This window comes from Gasterosteus aculeatus, chromosome 18 (assembly GCF_964276395.1).
Source record: "Gasterosteus aculeatus chromosome 18, fGasAcu3.hap1.1, whole genome shotgun sequence".
NCBI classification, from domain to species: Eukaryota; Metazoa; Chordata; class Actinopteri; order Perciformes; family Gasterosteidae; genus Gasterosteus; species Gasterosteus aculeatus.
The window spans coordinates 15,922,515-15,942,522 of record NC_135706.1 but is presented as its reverse complement, the minus strand read 5'-3'; the positions used below and the strand labels follow the sequence as shown (position 1 = coordinate 15,942,522).

Sequence of the window (20,008 nt, the reverse complement as noted above, 5' to 3'; positions counted from 1 at the left end):
AGTTGCGTTGCTTTGTGCGTTGCTTTGTGCGTGGCTCCCGGTGGGAGGAGAAGATATACTCACCTCTTCCTCCGGTGCTTTCTTCTGTGACTTGTTAAGGGTCTTTGCGTTTGTCTGTGCAGCCCCGTGTTGTAGAACACCACAATGTGTCAGATGTAAAACCAGCAACATTGTGATCACGAGGCGCGCCGATGAGAAAGACACTAAACGGCATTTTCACTGTGTGGCATTAAGGACTCACACTGTCACTGAGGAACTGAGACGTCCTCAGGGACAAGTATCATCATACTTGACAGGTGAAGAGCAAAGACGTTAGGAAGCTCCACTAATGATGCAGCGGGCCTCCTCTTCTTCCTCCTCTTCCTCCTCTTCCTCTTCTTCTGGGTTGCCAGATTTAGTTCTTAACCCGTCGCCCGTGCTGACAGGATTAGACAGCAGCAGCTGCAGAGGACTGGTTGGGATGCCAGGTCCAGACTGTCGCTACAGCACTGCAACATATGTTCAGTTTTTTTGGGGGGGGGTCTAAGGAAAAGTTTGTGTGTGTGTGTGTGTGTGTGTGTGTGTGTGTGTGTGTGTGTGTGTGTGTGTGTGTGTGTGTGTGTGTGTGTGTAGGGGGGTGCATTTTCATCAGGGAGATCTGAGAACTGTCTAATAGACTCCCAACATCCCAACTGTCGAGATTTAACACCCGCCTCGCTCTATTATTCACATTTATTCGTCCTTGCACGTGCAGAAAGTGTCTATTCAGCACCTCGGACAGATGTGACGGGACCCCCACCGGGTTACAGTCGTGTTTTGATTGCGCACGGCGGCCTTTTTAATATCTTCCATCCGGATAATCCCAAACAGATTCCAGGATCAGCGGTGGCACCAACCTTCGATTAAACCCACCGCACGACGAGTCTCATGCTGCCAACGGTCCAGAGCGAGTCCACGGTCCCGCTGAGTGATGATCACAATCAGAACACGCTGTCTGCTCCACCAGATCACACGCGTCACTTATTCCTAAAACCGACCCGACCCTCACTAATAGAGGTTTGTCTGGTTTTATGTCTGCGCCACGGCGGAGAATGAGTGCATTCGTCTGTGTGCACGCGTGCATGCGTGTAGGAAGGGGTCATGTATGACTTTGTGGTAGAACGCAGCACAGGAAAAGGGAAGTATGGGATGTAAGTATGAATAACTGAATATAATTAGCTGAACTGAATATTACATGAGATCAAAGAACAAACAAGCAGAGCGGATACTGTAAGAGAAACGCGTTCCGAAAGGTGCATCTTTCCGAGTAACCGACTGTATGAGCAGCATCCGTGCAGCTTCATCACATCCCCGCTTTGGGGATCCGTTTTAATCTTGTCAGACGAATTTAATGTCACGGTTCAATCTTAATAAACGCACAGCACGGCGTTCTCTACTTATAACTGGAATAATGAGACGGATACCGTCAAGACTATTTAACATTATAGCCGTGCACAAACAAATTCCACCCCGCTGCCCCCCCACACAGCTCTGTGTAATCTGCTGTTTGCCGGTGAAATGAGAAGGATATTAAATTTCCTCGTGAGGTTCGTCAACGTGAGACGCTCCTTTCACGGCTTGGAAGAGGTAATCTGCTGTCTCCATCAGAGGGATCACACACAACGACAACAACAACAACAACAACAACCCACGCGGACACGCGCCTCCCAAACGCACGTGGACTTTTAAGCGCAAACATTCGCGCGCGCGCAAAGCAGATCTCGCTGCCGCGCGTTTTCTCCCCCCCGGGAAGCTCGGCTCATGCTGTGAAAAATGGCAGTGCGAGAATCGACACACACACACACACACAGCGGAATCCAGCGAGCGATCAGTCGAAGCTCCCACGCCATTTGAAACGGCGTTTACTGAGAAATCGTCTCGCTTTCTTACGGCGCTTTTTGCAGCCTCCCCCCCCTGACTAATAAGCACAAATACACACGTGGGGGTAAGCCGCATGGAGACTTGTGACTGTGATGCTGCTTTTAATTTGCCTTTACTTGAAGAAGTGGCTCCAAAACGTGACTGAAGGCCTGAGATGTCCGGCGTCCCAATGAATGCGGGTTCAGTGAACGCATCACGGGCTTCATTCACCAGACGCGTTCCAACCATCTGGAGCTCGGCTGTCGCTCCACGGACGTCTTCTACCCGCCGTCTTCAGCCCCAATGATGCACCACAGTTGATCGTAGATGTGCCGCTGCATGTTTGCTGTATCGGACCCCCCCTCTCCAGGGAGCCCACCCAACCCTCCTCATGCTTAAGTCCTCCGGGCTGCTGCTGCAACATCCCTCCTGGCCCGACTCCCAGAGCACTCTTTAGCCCTTACATCTAGAATCCCTGTCACACACACACACACACACACACGCACACACACACGCACTGCAGTCGCTGGGCTGTTTGCATCGAATACAAAACTCTTCTTCTCAGACCTGCAGGCCGCGCGCGCTCTACTTCCAGCACGTCGGCCTGTGATCTGCATTCTGTCGTTAGCTGCCACTTAGCTTCACTCTCCCTGCGGCAGGCTGGTTATCGCTCACCCTCCGCTGCCCCCTCTTCCTCCTCCTCCTCCTCCTCCTCCTCCTCCTCCTCTCTTAAAGGTGGAATAACTTTACTGCAGCCAGATAAGCAGCGGCACCGTTTCCATCACAACACAAGCTCTCTCTTTAATGCATAAATCACCTCTGACCTACATTAAACATCTGTATCTGACATGTAAATACAGAGCAGGAGAGGGAGAGATTTGCATGAGGCAATTGTGTTCAGGGTAGTTGACTTGTAAAAGACAGAAAACAGCACTGACGGGTAAGACTGAAGGAATTAACTCCTCCTCTTCCTCCTCCTCTCCTGGCGACTTCACTCCGGAGGAAGGAAGAGGAGCAGGTGAGTTCATGCTGCTCCACCCGGGAGCATCAGGAGGACGGAGGAGAAGCACCAGCGACTGGCAGATTGAGACGGAGTAAGTGTGATTGATGGTGCAGGCGGAGCTGCAGCTTGATGCAGTTCGTGGGGAAGAAAACGCATTAATGACAAAGAATCAGCAGCTTTTATCTTTAGTGATCCTCTGATGAGTGGTGTTCCCATCCTCAGCGGATTTACTTGGATCAGAGACTGAATGAACAATTGAACATAATTTAAAAAGCGTTACTGTGTCGTGTGTCGCCGCGTCAACAGATGACAGCAGGAAGAAGAACAACAACAACAACAGAGTGACAACAAGCCGCCAGTGTTTCTCTGCTGCTGCCTGATCCACCTCCCCAATTCAGCCAGAAAAGTGAGCGTGTGTGTGTGTGTGGGGGGGGGGGATTGCTATTTAATCAAAAAAGTGTCACATTAACTCAGACAAATTCTAGCAATCTAGTTTTCTAATAAAGCTGTCAGATTTGCATCCGGTGACTTACACTCACCATCGCTTTAGATTAATTCCCGTCACAACCTTTTGATTTATGAATGCATAATAACTGTGAATAAGTGTGTGTGTGTGTGTGTGTGTGTGTCTGTGAGTCCACAAAGCCCTGACTTTTAATCTGGCATGTTGCCTGTGCCTCGATGAGAGAAAATCACATTTTGCAATAATTGAGCGTGTTAAGGGGGGAAGACGCGACTCCTGGCGCGGAGGAGCGTGAGTTGCACCACTGCTTCGCCGTTCCATCTTCCCCTGATCCTGTATCCAGATGCATCCAGGACGTCTTTTTTTCTCGTCTTCTCCGTCTTGGCTTCAGCTTTCTGTCGGGTGTAACATCTCAAAGGTTCTCTGTTGTTGCTGCTGCAGAGATTTTCTCTTTTCTGCCCGCTGTGCGTTGAAACGGAAGGTCACCCTTCATTCGCACGGCTGTGGAGAATACGAAAGGCATCCGTGAGACGTTGACTGTCACGAGTCGTTTTATTATTTTACCAAAACGAAATGGATCTTTTGCAATAAATGACAATGAAACCGAATTCTTCATCTGCCTCAATATTGCATTTCATCTTCTATCCCTTTGCCGTTTTGCTGTCTTTCAACTGGATTCCACCTCCCTCGAGGGACGTTATTAGATAAACATCTGCCTCCTCCACTCGTCTCGGGTGGCGTTGCCAAACACACTGTATCAGCCTCAGACAACCGCCCCCACCTGTGGCATCGTCTACCTGCCGTCCTCACCTGCCTGCAGCTGTGTACTGTAACTGAAGTGCACGCAACGGACTTCACAAATAGTACGATGTTGTTATCGTGACTCCATCCAAACTACACCGCAGCTCGACGTCTCTCTGATCTCAGCTCATCCGCAAACACGCTGTCGATTCGCTTTGTGTTGACTTTTGTTGGTGCTGCATTCACAATCAACTGGTAGAGGAGAAGATGGAGCAGGGGGAGGATTTCGGAGCAACTGGGCAAATAAAACGGCGATAGATGGATAGTGCGTTGCTTTTTATTTTACAGGAATCACGGCGGATTTGAAGCAAAATTAGAGAGAATTGTGAAATTGCTGCAGATTTTGTTAAAATCCCCTTACTGGATTTTATTCTGTTTAGTCATTTGGGAAAAAACAATAGTATCATAAATAATTTCATCTTACTCGTGTTATTTAAATTTGTTAAAAAGAATAACCCGTTTCGTTATCATATTTTATTCTGGATGCTTTTATTCTGAAAGACGTTTGTCTTGGAAAAATGCATCATAAATAAATCTTTCTCTTACTCAGAATGAAACATGTTTGACTAAATCTTGATCGGCGTGAATGAGATCAGAAAGTGGGCCGAGACGTCTGTTTGGCTCCGTCCTCCAATCCGCTGACGCTCTGCAGAGCTGAGAATCCGTCGTCGGGCCAAATCACGGCCGAAAACCTCTCATTAAGATCCCGTCCTCTCCCGAATCACACTGATGGGCCTGTGATATCCGATCACCATCTTGCGTGTGACGCGAAGGCCCCTGAACCAACATTCATCTGTTGAAGCCGGGGAGAGGGTGTGACCCTCGACCCTTCGACCTTCAACCGCTCCGCCAGCCAAGAGACGTTTATTTCTTAAACTGCACTGCAACTTTTTACTGTTTTCGTGTTTCAATCAATGTTCTGAACTGCTGTTGAACTTCCTTCTCTTTTGCTGTAGATTTTGATGGTTTTAATGGTTTTATGTGACGCACTTTGATTACCTTGTTGGTGAATTGTGATAAACAAATAAACCTTTTTTCTCCCACTGACTTGCATGTCGTTCCACGGAGAGCGACATGTTACGGCGTCAGGTTCAAACCGGTGAATGACATAAAACACAACAGACGAACACACGCCGGCGTTTGTGTCTTTGCTTTTGGCTCCAATAAAGTAAATAAATAAATAATAAATGACACCCCCCCTCCCTTACGGACTCACAGACTTGGAGGCGTGCTCCCGCTAACTCCGTGAGGGTTTAGTTCTGTCACGCCGCCGAGTGTTTGAGGCTCTCTGGCAGACATTTTGAGCCCTTTATCAACCTTTTCAGTCGGCGTTGGTTGCTGAGGGAATTACCCAGAATCCATTGCAACGGGACATTAAATACGCGACAACCAGTGAAAGCACACGGAGACGTAGAAAAAGGTAAACGAAGAGGAGGACACACGTGTGTTCAGACTGTCACATGAACACATGTCAAAGATTATGGATAAAAGGTGGAAAAAACAAAATCAGTCTATATTTAGTCATTTATTCATCAGATATTTAATTGTGTCATTTTATGAGGAGGACGCCCGGTAGACACGCTCACATCGGAGAGAAAAACAGATGAAACAAATACCTGCAAAGGTAAATAAAGTACCCGAGGGTTCAGTATTCAGGGGTCAGAGGTCAGGGGTCAGGGGGGCACTGTGTGACGTGTGCAGGTGGAGATGCTGCAGGCCGCCTATGGAAGCTGCCGCGTGCTGCCCCCTGCTGGCTGCACTGTGGATCCTCTGATTCAGTGACAGGAGTTCAGCTTGAATCCAGCAGATGGCGGAAACGCAACATGTTGAAACTGTAACGACACGTGAGAAAAACAACCGTCACTCGCAGTTTCACTTTCGTTTTACTGTAAATCGGGGTTGCTGTGAAGACCAGCTTGGAGTAGGAATACAGCATAGATTTCTGATTTTTGCTTTGGTTGGATGATTGACAGCTAACTCTTAACGGTTAAAGGAGATCAACCAATTAATCGAGTCGATCCTCCGTCGTGTGATCGATCGCTTCCTCTCTCCTTCCTTTGGTTTGACTCGTCTACTCAGCTGGTTTGTATCCCGATCTTTCACCAATTTGTCACACGGACGAGAGAAAAGACGATCTACCAGAATAATAGAATAATAAATGCTGCTTTTATTCCGCTTTACAGGTGAAGTCATGTCGGGTTTACTGAAGGAAATAGAAGACATCGACAAACCAGCAGCTGATGGGTTGATGAGTTAGTGACCTTTTGTTTATTGACGAGGATTAGATAATAAAAACAGTTTGTTGTTTCACTTTTATAAGATGACTGTTGAGCTCACGTTTAAATGTTGAGTTTCCATCTTTAGTCATTCTGTGTCGTTGTTGCAGACGCTGGTTTACAAAGTGACTCAGACATTCAGGCCCTGACTGAAGACGACCTGCGCGACCTGTTTCCAGGACCTGAGAATATTAAACGCAGAAGGGCCAATTATGACCTAATCCACAGCCAGGTGAGCTAACAAGTGGGATGAGAGAGGGACTAGAACACAGATGACTGATAACTGTTGTCTAAGATGTTTGTAAAACGTATTGTGTTTCTTTCCACAGCCAATGGAGCAGCAGAAGCTGGAGGCGTCTTTGACAGGTATGCAGGGGCCTACTTTCACTTTCCCCCCTGACAACCATTTTGTTAGTTTGGACTATAACAATATATGCAATATATGTGACTTTGTTAATATTATACAAGGAAGAAACGTCCCCCTTTTCTGGGATCGTTTACCCAAATTGTGAATGAATAAAGATTAAACATTCTCATTGGTTATTACCTAACCCACTAGAATAAATAGGCGTGTTGAACGTGTTGCTGCAGGTTCTTCTAAAGAAGTTGGAAGAATATTTGAGTAAATCACATCAACTCGCATGTGACATTTGTCATATGGAGGCGTCCTTCTGGTGAAGTCTTCTCTTATTTAATTTAAATTTTCTCCCGACAGAAGAAACATATTTTTATAAAATCTGTAATACATGTGGATAATGCTATAATGATGATGTATAAATGCTAATGTGGCTCTGTGATCAGTCAGCACAGCTTGTGTTCCTCATGTCTTCAGTGTCTGTGGCCTTCTGGTGGTAGAGTAAACATCTGTCAACTCTGCTAAACAATTGGTGTTAAGTTAATATGGTTCATTTTTTGAAGTCAGTAATTACATAATGCTGTTTTTCTAACAGAGCGAACAGTATCCAGTAAATAATGTACAATACATTTTACAATACAATACAGTGAGATCATCTGCACATTTCATGTTACAGACTCTTCGGCAGGTTCAGGAACCTCAGACAGCGGTTTTGAGATTTTGAACCCGGAAAATCCCGACACAAAACGTAAATATAATCTTCTTCCTCCTCGCACATTCATGTTTTCATGCACAAATGTTAATATTTGTTTGTGTCCACATCTTCTCCTTCAATGCACTTCATTTGTTTGAGCACTGTGATTGTTTGGCTGAACATAATTGATCTTTAGTACCTTCTATGTCTGACGTTCCCTCTATCCACACATTTAAATACAGTTATGCTCTTGATGAGGAAATACCTTTTAATCCAGGGAACGGGATCATACACAAAGCCCCCAGTGGAGTGTTAAAGGTTCACTGTTATAAGGGTTAGTGTGTCCAAAATCCATTGTTGCATCATTGTGCTTCTCCTTACAACTGTTATTTTCACAAAATAAGCTTTTTAATGGAAAACCCAAAGTGAACGCCGTCCACAAGCAGCACCAGGTGAAGCTTCCTCTCTTCTACTCACCGTCTCTTGTTTAGTGAGTTTTTTCCACTTTGAGGTTCCGTTATAACTCAACATGATGATCTCTTTCGTTGTTACACTTTCATGACATAAAAAGTTTTCTCATCAATCTCATTCTCATGTTGGCTTATTTCTACAACACAAATTTAACCGTGTGATACCAAAATACTGTTTCATTTAATCATTTTGAAGAGTGAATTAAATCATACGCAATACATTTTATTTTAACTCGGGAAAAAGGGGAGAGCGTTTTTGGAGCCGAGTTTTCACCAGAAAAAACATTGTTAAGTTTTTATATTGAGTGTGGCCAGCGAAGCTCCTTATAATCTCTCGGCCTTCTTTACCTTAGATTAGATTAGATTAGATTAGATTCAACTTTATTGTCATTGCACAGGGTACAAGTACTGAGGCAACGAAATGCAGTTTAACATCCAACCAGAAGTGCAAAGTAGCAAAAAGTGCAGAGTCTGTGCATATGTAAAGTGTAATAAGTGAATAAATACATATGTACAGTAAGAAATAGTTGTGCAATATGAACAGTAAGAAATGGATATACAATAACAGTGCAAATGTTCAGTGGCTGGAGGAGGTGTGTGGCAGTCAAGCCAGGGTGGAGGGGGGAAGTAGAGTCACTGAGGGAGATGTGGGGGTGAGGGGTAGAGTTCAGAGTTCAGGGGAGGCAGAGTTCAGTAGACTGACAGCCGCAGGGATGAAGCTGTTCCTGAACCTGCTGGTCCGGGAACGGGGCACCCTGTAGCGCCTCCCAGAGGGTAGGAGGGCAAACAGTCTGTGGCTGGGGTGAGAGCTGCGCCCTCCAGACATCTCTTGCTCTGGACGGCCTCGATGGTGGGGAGTGAGGAACCGGTGATGCGTTGGCCGGTTTTCACCACCCTCTGCAGTGGTTTACGGTCCGCGACAGAGCAGCTGCCGTACCATACTGAGATGCAGTTTGTAAGGATGCTCTCTATGGTACAGCGGTAGAAATTCTCTAGAATCTGAGGAGACAGATGGGCCTTCTTCAGTCTCCTCAGGAAGAAGAGACGCTGGTGTGCTTTCTTTACCAGGGGTGAGGTGTTGAGGGTCCAAGAGTGGTCCTCAGAGATGTGGACACCCAGGAACTTGAAGCTGGCGACACGCTCAACCTCCGTCCTGTTGATATGGATGGGGATGTGTGTGCCAGTTTTCTTCCGGAAGTCCACAATTAGCTCTTTGGTCTTCGTGGTGTTGAGGGCCAGGTTGTTGTCGGCGCACCACACCGCCAGGTGCTGGACCTCCTCTCTGTAGGCCGACTCATCGTTGTCACTGATGAGGCCAATCACCGTTGTGTCGTCTGCAAACTTGACAATGGTATTAGAACCGTGTACAGATGTGCAGTCGTAGGTGAAGAGGGAGTAGAGGAGAGGACTTAGCACACAGCCCTGTGGCACGCCGGTGTTCAGGAGGTGTGGTTCTCTACCCTAACAGACTGGGGTCTGTTGGATAGGAAGTCCAGTATCCAGTTACAGAGGGAAGTGTTGATACCCAGGTGACTGAGTTTCGTGATTAGTTTGGAGGGGATGACAGTGTTGAAAGCTGAACTGAAGTCTATGAACAGCATCCTCACATAGCTGTGGTTATTGCCCAGGTGAGAAAGGGCGGAGTGTAATGCCGAGGAGATGGCATCCTCTGTACTCCTGTTCTTGCGGTAGGCGAATTGGAAGGGGTCCAGTGTGGGTGGTAAGCAGGTTTTGAGGTGAGCCAGGACCAGCCTCTCCAAGCGCTTCATGATGGTTGGAGTGAGTGCAACTGGGTGGACGTCATTTAGGCTCACTGCGGTGGAGTGCTTTGGCACTGGAACGATGGAGGTGGTTTTAAAGCACGTGGGGACAGTAGCTTGGGCTAGTGACAGGTTGAATATGTCAGTCAGGACCTCAGCTAGCTGCCCAGCACAGGCCCTGATGGCGTCCCCGGACAGCCTTTACGTGCATTAATCCTGCACAGTGGAGCACACACGTCGGTGGAGGAGAGTGTGAGGGGCTGGTGGTCTGAAGTGAGCACAGCCTTGATGGCGGCCTCCTGCTTGTCCCTGTCGAAGCGTGCATAAAAGCTGTTGAGCTCGTCAGGGAAGGAGGCATCATTGTTTTGGGGGGTGGTGTTGCTGGGTTTGTAGTCTGTTATGGCCTGGATGCCTTGCCACATGCGACGGGGGTCGGAGTTGTTCTCCTCAATCCTTAGCTTATTCTCTTCCGTACAAAAGTTTGGCACGCATCTCCTCCCGCACCGTTGGTGGGAATTGCCTCAAAATAGTCTCAAACTGTCGGTACAGATCGGGAATCGTGTGCCATTATCTGGCTAAGAGAAATGACCAAGAAAAGTCTCCATAGCGCCCCCTAGAAAGTTGAAAAGTACCACACTAGGCCAGTTTTTTTCCCGATGCCCGATTGACTGGAAATTTGGCACACATATGCTCTTGGACATGCTCTACAGAAGAGTCAATCATGGTATGCAAATGCGCCTAACTAGATTTTCCACCATTTTGAATATTGTGAAAAACACGTTTTTGACCATTTCTCCAAAAGGCTATGTCCGATTGTCACGAAACCTTCTGTGGATCATTATTGGGTCAATGTCCCCCCGTCCCCCATCAGGATCGTGTTGGTATCTCATTGTTTTTAGAAGATATGGGCTAATGAACTTCGCAAGGGGTGTGGCTTAATCTGGCAAGACTCGTAACTTCCAAATGCTTTGGCCTGCCCTCACCAAACTTGTAACACGTGTGAACATTGAACACACCCTAATTTTATGAGAATATTTCAAGAATAGAGCGCGCTGCAATTAATCGTTGATTAAAAAGTGGTCTCGTGCTCCATTGGTATGGATGGAGTAGTGTTGTTAGATGAGTGCTTAGGCATTCCACTCTAAACGTGGGAGACCCGGGATCGATTCCCACATGTCATTTTGTTGTTGTTTTTTTCGTTTTTAATGCAAGTCTAGCTGACGTTACAGTGGCAACGTGGGGAGGGGGGGGACAATAGGCGGGGGGGGGTGCTAGCATGACACTAGCTAGCATTGCACTAGTAATAGCAGGATCTAACTGCTGACAAGTGGCTACAAAAAGACAATACAGTCAATGGCAGCGGAAGGGGGCAAGGCACGAACGTTACGGCAGGGGGCGGGGCGACGATACGGCCAACGTCGGAGGGGCGGGGGTACGGCGGGGAGGGCGCTAGCATGGCGCTGACATGGCGCTAGCTAACATTGCACTAGTGATAGCAGGATCTAACTGCTGACACGTGGCTAAAACAGCCAGAGAATATCGAGGGGGGGGGGACAATACGGCCGACAGCTAACTCTTAACTGTTAAAGGAGATCAACCAATTAATCAAGTCGATCCTCCGTCGTGTGATCGATCACTTCCTAATAGAATAATAAATGCTGCTTTTATTCCGCTTTACAGGTGAAGTCATGTCGGGTTTACTGAAGAAAATAGAAGACATCTACAAACCAGCAGCTGATGGGTTGATGAGTTAGTGACCTTTTGTTTATTGACGAGGATTAGATAATAAAAACAATTTGTTGTTTCACTTTTATAAGATGACTGTTGAGCTCACGTTTAAATGTTGAGTTTCCATCTTTAGTCATTCTGTGTCGTTGTTGCAGACGCTGATTTACAAAGTGACTCAGACATTCAGGCCCTGACTCAAGACGACCTGCGCGACCTGCTTCCAGGACCTGAGAATATAAAACGCAGAAGGGTCATTTATGACCTAATCCACAGCCAGGTGAGCTAACAAGTGGGATGAGAGAGGGACTAGAACACAGATGACTGATAACTGTTGTCTAAGATGTTTGTAAAACGTATTATTTTTCTTTCCACCATCTTTCTTGCCAATGGAGCAGCAGAAGCTGGAGGCGTCTTTGACAGGTATGCAGGGGCCTACTTTCACTTTCCCCTCTGACAACCATTTTGTTAGTTTGGACTATAACAATATATGCAATATATGTGACTTTGTTAATATTATACAAGGAACAAACGTCCCCCTTTTCTGGGATCGTTTACCCAAATTGTGAATGAATAAAGATTAAACATTCTCATTGGTTATTACCTAACCCACTAGAATAAATAGGCAGCGCACAGATGTTGACATTGATTTGTCTGTAAGTGCATCAAATAATGCGGCGTCGTCAAGGCCGTTGCTAGAACGTGTTGCTGCTGGTTCTTCTAAAGAAGTTGGAAGAATATTTGAGTAAATCACATCAACTCAGATGTGACATTTTTCATATGGAGGCATCCTTCTGGTGAAGTGTTCTTATTTAAATTATGTTTTCATGTTAATATTTGTTTGTGTCCACATCTTCTCCTTCAATGCACTTCATTTGTTTGAGCACTGTGATTGTTTGGCTGAACATAATTGATCTTTAATACCTTCTATGTCTGACGTTCCCTCTATCCACACATTTCAATACAGTTATGCTCTTGATGAGGAAATACCTTTTAATCCAGGGAACGGGATCATACACAAAGCCCCCAGTGGAGTGTTAAAGGTTCACTGTTATAAGGGTTAGTGTATCCAAAATTGTCAGGGGTGGGGGTGGAAGGCAGGACTCAAAATGCAGACTTGCAGGAACAGAAGGACTTTAATAGTCAAAGGTCAAAAATCCAAAATGGGCAAAAACACACAGCCATGAACCTACGGCTATCCACAACAAGAGAGAAGAACATGCGTGGCGAAAGACAATGACGCGACCAGTGACACAAGAGACACACGGCTTAAATACACAAGGGAGGTGCAGGTGATTGGACACAGGTGGAAACTATTAGACGATCACAGGGGATGACGGGACAAGGCAGGAAGTGAAGTTACCCGGGGACACGAGTGGCAGAAAACTACAAAATACAACAGGAAGTGAACCACACCGTGACAAAAATCCATTGTTGCATCATTCTGCTTCTCCTTACAACTGTCATTTTCACAAATCTTTTTTAATGGAAAACCCAAAGTGAACGCCGTCCACAAGCAGCACCAGGTGAAGCTTCCTCTCTTCCACACAATAATAAATGCTGCTTTTATTCCGCTTTACAGGTGAAGTCATGTCGGGTTTACTGAAGAAAATAGAAGACATCGACAAACCAGCAGCTGATGAGTTGATAAGTTAGTGACCTTTTGTTTATTGACGAGGATTAGATAATAAAAACAATTTGTTGTTTCACTTTTATAAGATGACTGTTGAGCTCACGTTTAAATGTTGAGTTTCCATCTTTAGTCATTCTGTGTCGTTGTTGCAGACGCTGATTTACAAAGTGACTCAGACATTCAGGCCCTGACTGAAGACGACCTGCGTGACCTGCTTCCAGGAATTAAGAATAAGAAACGCAGAAGGGCCATTTATGACCTAATCCACAGCCAGGTGAGCTAACAAGTGGGATGAGAGAGGGACTAGAACACAGATGACTGATAACTGTTGTCTAAGATGTTTGTAAAACGTATTATTTTTCTTTCCACCATCTTTCCACCATCTTTCTTGCCAATGGAGCAGCAGAAGCTGGAGGCGTCTTTGACAGGTATGCACGGCCCTACTTTCACTTTCCCCTCTGACAACCATTTTGTTAGTTTGGACTATAACAATATATGCAATATATGTGACTTTGTTAATATTATACAAGGAACAAACGTCCCCCTTTTCTGGGATCGTTTACCCAATTTGTGAATGAATAAAGATTAAACATTCTCCGGCCCCATTCCGGCTGGGCCATGACAAAGTGCATCAAACAATTAATGCGGCGGCGTCAAGGCCGTTGCTAGGACGTGTTGCTGCAGGTTCTCCTCTGCAGTCATTTTCTAAAGATCAAGTTAAGTTGGAAGAATATTTGAGTAAATCACATCAACTCGGATGTGACATTTGTCATATGGAGGCGTCCTTCTGGTGAAGTCTTCTCTTATTTAAATGAGATTTCCACACGACAGAAGAAACTTCTTTTTCCAAATATGTAATACATTGAATATTGACGGAAAGAATACAAGTTAAATGTTCTGTCATGATTAAAAATAAATGCCTTTGTGGCACAGCTTGTGTTCAGCACGTCTTCACAGGGACACTGAATGTATCATTCAACTTTCATCTTTGTCATTGTTTTTCTGAACTATGAATCAAACATATTTGAAGAATGATTATATTTTACTGTTCTTGTAAATGTATTAATCTGTTTCACACTCACAGCCATTTCTCTTTCTACAGCCACGTCGTACAAGATGGTTGTCGGCGGTAAAACGTTTGACGCCCACCTGACGCTGATGGAGAAAATAAAGAAACAAGTTCAGAACCAGATCCAGAGTTGTGAAGACGATGCAGACAACCACTCGGTCACTTTTGTCTTCTGTCCCATCAGTTCACGCGTTGCGTCAGACGTTGAGGCAGCCATGTCTGATTTTAAAGGTGAGGGAAGGATTTCATTTGGATAGAATTTTGAATAAGAAAGTTCTTTTCGACAAATAATCAAAGTTTAGTAGTGAACTTATTGATGTGTTGGTAAAGGATGATCTTTTGCTAACGTCTCTCTCTTGTTGTGCTCAGATGATAAACCGGTCATTCTGGTGTTGATGCACCACACACACCAAGTCAAGGCAACGTCAACTATGAAAACATGGGATGTTCACGCCAATGTTGTGTTGCATGTCAACGTTTTCTACCATGAGACACGTGGATTACTGCAGTGTGATGAAAATGATGCTGCCGTCACTGAGATAGGAAACAAATTACTGGAGAGCTTCAACCTGAAAAGTAGCATAACCAGTGGAAATGCCCAGGGTGGGGGGGCTGAAGGTGGTGTGACTGACTATGTACTTGGTCTTTACCAAAGGGCTAGAAGTTATATATGGTAATAAGCATATTTAGCAGTGTTGGTAATCGTATTGTTTCAGCTGATGCAGTGGATAGCATCAACTGATTCATTTAGACCATTTGCCAACTGCAGAACACATTATTTTATCCTTCTTAGTAAAATCTATCTCAGCAACTGATCTAACGATAATTGTTTTTTTCGCTGTCACGGATTTAAATAGCAAAATGAGTTATCTGCACAGTAAGTGCTGTTAAATTTCTAAATATTTATCCAGTTACGTGTGTTAACAATGTTTCAACTCAATTATTCATCCAAAATGTATAGATTTAAGGGAAATTAATGTTGAAATTAATATTTGAGCAGCAATTGAACATCAGACTTAACATTAAATAATAATCAATCTATTCAAATAAAATAGTAAAAGTAAATAAAGATTCAATATAAACATAATGCTGGCTTCCTCATATTTAATTGTGTTGTTGAAAGTGTAAAGTGTGATGACTAATACTCCTTGTACTCTCTAATAAATGGTGTGTTTGATCATATAATCTGTGGGCCTTTTTCCTGTCATTGTAATTATGATTAAATACCATCTATCATCTATTCAACGTACACAGTGTAACAATAGTCTGTACATTTTATAATAATAATTGAATAAATACCCTCAGTCATAAATAAAGTCCCTGAGGGGTCAGAGGTCAGGGGTCAGGGGGGCACTGTGTGACGTGTGCAGGTGGAGATGCTGCAGGCCGCCTATGGAAGCTGCCGCGTGCTGCCCCCTGCTGGCTGCACTGTGGATCCTCTGATTCAGTGACAGGAGTTCAGCTTGAATCCAGCAGATGGCGGAAACGCAACATGTTGAAACTGTAACGACGCGTGAGAAAAACAACCGTCACTCGCAGTTTCACTTTCGTTTTACTGTAAATCGGGGTTGCTGTGAAGACCAGCTTGGAGTAGGAATACAGCACAGATTTCTGATTTTTGCTTTGGTTGGATGATTGACAGCTAACTCTTAACGGTTAAAGGAGATCAACCAATTAATCGAGTCGATCCTCCGTCGTGTGATCGATCGCTTCCTCTCTCCTTCCTTTGGTTTGACTCGTCTACTCAGCTGGTTTGTATCCCGATCTTTCACCAATTTGTCACACGGACGAGAGAAAAGACGACCTACCAGAATAATAGAATAATAAATGCTGCTTTTATTCCGCTTTACAGGTGAAGTCATGTCGGGTTTACTGAAGGAAATAAAACGCATCGACAAACCAGCAGCTGATGAGTTGATGAGTTAGTGACCTTTTGTTTATTGACGAGGATTAGATAATAAAAACTATTTGTTGTTTCACTTTTATAAGATGACTGTTGAGCTCACGTTTAAATGTTGAGTTTCCATCTTTAGTCATTCTGTGTCGTTGTTGCAGACGCTGATTTACAAAGTGACTCAGACATTCAGGCCCTGACTGAAGACGACCTGCGCGACCTGTTTCCAGGAATTAAGAATATTAAACGCAGAAGGGCCATTTATGACATAATCCACAGCCAGGTGAGCTAACAAGTGGGATGAGAGAGGGACTAGAACACAGATGACTGATAGTTTGTAAAACGTATTCTGTTTGTTTCCACAGCCAATTGGTCAGATCCTAAAGAAGCTGAGGGGGTTCATCCCAGAGGCGTCTTTGACAGGTATGCAGGGGCCTACTTTCACTTTCCCCTGTGACAGACATTTTGTTAGTTTGGACTATAACAATATATGCAATATATGTAACTTTGTTAATATTATACAAGGAACAAACGTCCCCCTTTTCTGGGATCATTTTCCCACATTGTGCCATTTGTCACCCAAATTAGAATAACTTTAGTAAAGATTCAACATTATCATTTTCTTTCCCATTTGTTATTACCTAACTAAATAGAAAACATGGACATTGCACTGAAGCTGACGTTTGTCCGTACGCGCATCAATCAATTAATGCGGCGTTATCGAGGCTGTTTCTAGGACGCGTTGCTGCTGGTTCTTACCGACTCTCCTCAGTTAGCTGTCAGTCTTTCTTTAAGATGCTTACTTCTCTCCTTTTTAAAGTATCTTTTCCATGTTGGCTTGTTGAAGACTAAACATAACCTTCGTCTGCAGTCTGTGGTGATGAAGGTTTTGCTCGATAATTGTCCCCCATCCAGATGCAAATGGTGCACGTCCGTACTTTTATTCCGTCATTCAGATTCTAACACAAAACCTGGCTCTTCCCCTCCAGCTGCTCTAACTAACAATGGGGTCTTGGTTGATTACCTCGGCCTCCTGATGGACATGAAGACCCAAATGGATAAAGTCATGACTTTCATTGAAGCTCACATCAGCTTTCTGAAAGAATACAAAACAAATCCGTTGGAGCAGGAATCAGCCAGCAGCCAGGAGAAGGTCCAGGGTCACCTTAAGGACACCTCAGCAGGAGAAACACACGGTGACTTTCTCCTCCACTTTAAACTCTCATGTCTGATGAGAAGGATTTGAGATTCCAAATCTCTCCCAGATAGTGTCAGTTGCACAGTCGCTAGTTTGAAGGAAAAAACAGTATTTTTCTAAAGAACAAGTTAAGTTGGAAGAATATTTGAGTAAATCACATCAACTCGGATGTGACATTTTTCATATGGAGGCATCCTTCTGGTGAAGTCTTCTCTTATTTAGTTAAAATTTCCACACGACGGAAGACACTTTTTATTATAAAATCTGTAATACATGTGGATAATGCTATGATGATGATGTATAAATGCTAATGTGGCTCTGTGATCAGTCAGCACAGCTTGTGTTCCTCATGTCTTCAGTGTCTGTGGCCTTCTGGTTGCAGAGTAAACATCTGTCAACTCTGCTAAACAATTGGTGTTAAGTTAATATGGTTCATTTTTTGAAGTCAGTAATTACATAATGCTGTTTTTCTAACAGAGTCCGGGTCACATGTGAGTCCTTCGGCCAGCGATCATCCTGAGGAGCTCCAGATTACTCCAAGTGATGGCCAACCACAAGCAGCACCAGGTGAAGCTTCCTCTCGCTCCTGTTAATAAACAGTATCCAGTAAATAATGTACAATACATTTTACAATACAATACAGTGAGATCATCTGCACATTTCATGTTACAGACTCTTCGCCAGGTTCAGGAACCTCAGACAGCAGTTTTGGATCAGGGGAATATTCTGGCCCGGATAATCACAACACAAAACAATGTAAATATAATCTTCTTCCTCCTCGCACATTCATGTTTTCATGTTAATAATTGTTCGTGTCCACATCTTCTCCTTCAATGCACTTCATTTGTTTGAGCACTGTGATTGTTTGGCTGAACATAATTGAGCTTAAACATCTTCCATGTCTGACGGTCCTGCAGTTATAGCTCGACAACAAAAGTGAATTGTTGGTAAATATAGGTTTATTTACATATTTTGAGCTATAACTGCGTTGTTTCCCAACAGCGGCCACAAAAGATCCGATGTGTAGAAGTCGTTCTGAGGAGCATCAGAGTAGCCAAAGCGAACGCCGTCCACAAAGAGCACCAGGTGAAGCTTCCCCTCTTTGTCTCTCTGTCTCTTGTTTAGTGAGTTTTGTCTCTTCCATTGTTACACTTTCATGACAAACAGTTTTCTCATTAATCTCATTCTCATGTTGGTCGATTTCTACAACACAAACTTAACGGTATGATACCAAAATACTGGTTTTTAAATCGGAAAAAAGGGGAAAGCGCTTTTGGAGCCATAATTTCACCAAAAAAACATTGTTCAATTTTATTTCGTTTTTATTTCATACACAGTGCATTTGTCCAGTATATATTTTGGGAAACCTGCTTTTCTTTCAGTCCTCCTGAGTGGGTGTGAAAATAGATCTGACTCATTGATAATACTATGGTTCTTATTGTGAGTCTGTCATTCTGATAATTTGTCTAATGAGACGTTGTCACTGTTTGAAACAGAATGTATTAATGCACACAAAGGGATCTTATGACAAATTGTATCTTTTCATTTTTATAGTTTTTCATTTTTATCTGAACTATGCATCAAACATATTTAAAGAATGATTATATTTTACTGTTCTTGTAAATGTATTAATCTGTTTCACACTCACAGCCATTTCTCTTTCTACAGCCACGTCGTACAAGATGGTTGTCGGCGGTAAAACGTTTGACGCCCACCTGACGCTGATGAAGAAAATAAAGAAACAAGTTCAGAATCAGATCCAGAGTTGTGAAGACGATGCAGACAACCACTCGGTCACTTTTGTCTTCTGTCCCATCAGTTCACGCGTTGCGTCAGACGTTGAGGCAGCCATGTCTGATGTTAAAGGTGAGGGAAGGATTTCATTTGGATAGAATTTTGAATTAGAAAGTTTTTTTCGACAAATAATCAAAGTTTAGTAGTGAACTTATTGATGTGTTGGTAAAGGATGATCTTTTGCTAACGTCTCTCTCTTGTTGTGCTCAGATGATAAACCGGTCATTCTGGTGTTGATGCACCACACACACCAAGTCAAGGCAACGTCAACTATGAAAACATGGGATGTTCACGCCAATGTTGTGTTGCATGTCAACGTTTTCTACCATGAGACACGTGGATTACTGCAGTGTGATGAAAATGATGCTGCTGTCACTGAGATACAAAACAAATTACTGGAGAGCTTCAACCTGAAGAGTAGCATTACCAGTGGAAATGCCCAGGGTGGGGGGGCTGAACGTGGTGGGACTGGTCCTGGATGGAGGATACAGGGCGAGAAGCCGTGGGATTGGATAAAAGCGTCTGCTAAATGACCTGTAATGTAATGTAATGTAATGTAATGTAATGTAAAAGGGGCGAAAGGGCTGGAAAAGGTAAAAAATGTGTTTAGTGGTAAGAATAGTTAGCAGTGTAGTTGTGGTATTGTTTCAGTTGATGCAATGGATAGCATCAACTCATTCATTTAGACGCTTTATTGATTGATGAAAACTTTTATTTTATCCGTCTTGGTAAAATCTACCTCAGCAGTTGATCTAATGATAATTGTTTTTTTGGTAGTCACGGATTTAAATAGCAAACCAAAGAGTTATCTGCACATTAAGTGCAAAGGTTTAATAAAAACATAATGCTAGCTTCCAAGCATGAATGGGGAATCTTGCTGTCCCTCCTATATAATTGGGTTGGTGAAAGTGTATGTAAAGTAGGATGACTAATATTCCTTAGACCCTCTAATAAATAGTGTGTGAAATCATATAATTTGTGGGACTTTTTTATGT

The 20,008-nt window shown here is 44.0% G+C and overlaps 1 protein-coding gene across 17 annotated transcripts; it reads left to right on the top strand.

The window, feature by feature from the left end:
- Positions 1–6,007: 6,007 nt before the first annotated feature.
- On the top strand, positions 6,008–19,985 carry LOC120807969 (uncharacterized). 17 transcript variants are annotated; one of them, XM_078093691.1, is made up of 20 exons: positions 6,008–6,227; positions 6,329–6,397; positions 6,532–6,653; positions 6,751–6,787; positions 7,453–7,524; positions 11,381–11,449; positions 11,584–11,705; positions 11,824–11,848; positions 13,008–13,076; positions 13,211–13,332; positions 13,462–13,486; positions 15,980–16,048; positions 16,183–16,304; positions 16,387–16,444; positions 17,011–17,217; positions 17,697–17,786; positions 17,892–17,975; positions 18,222–18,305; positions 18,888–19,085; positions 19,224–19,985. In XM_078093691.1, the coding sequence occupies exons 2-20, from the start codon at positions 6,337–6,339 to the stop codon at positions 19,544–19,546; spliced, it is 1,959 nt and encodes a 652-aa protein (XP_077949817.1). In that variant the 5' UTR covers positions 6,008–6,227; positions 6,329–6,336; the 3' UTR covers positions 19,547–19,985. The 17 variants fall into 17 exon arrangements, with proteins under 17 accessions (XP_077949817.1, XP_077949814.1, XP_077949813.1 ...); XM_078093688.1 differs by having other exon boundaries at positions 13,450–13,486; XM_078093687.1 differs by having other exon boundaries at positions 11,812–11,848.
- The last annotated feature ends 23 nt before the right edge of the window (positions 19,986–20,008 follow it).

Excerpts from the sequence above, each read along its gene's own strand:
- LOC120807969 (XM_078093686.1), top strand. The coding sequence starts at position 6,337 with ATGTCGGGTTTACTGAAGGAAATAGAAGACATCGACAAACCAGCAGCT. Across the intron at positions 16,305-16,386 it reads ATGACATAATCCACAGCCAG|CCAATTGGTCAGATCCTAAA; the intron begins GTGAGCTAACAA and ends TTGTTTCCACAG. Across the intron at positions 16,445-17,010 it reads CCCAGAGGCGTCTTTGACAG|CTGCTCTAACTAACAATGGG; the intron begins GTATGCAGGGGC and ends CTTCCCCTCCAG.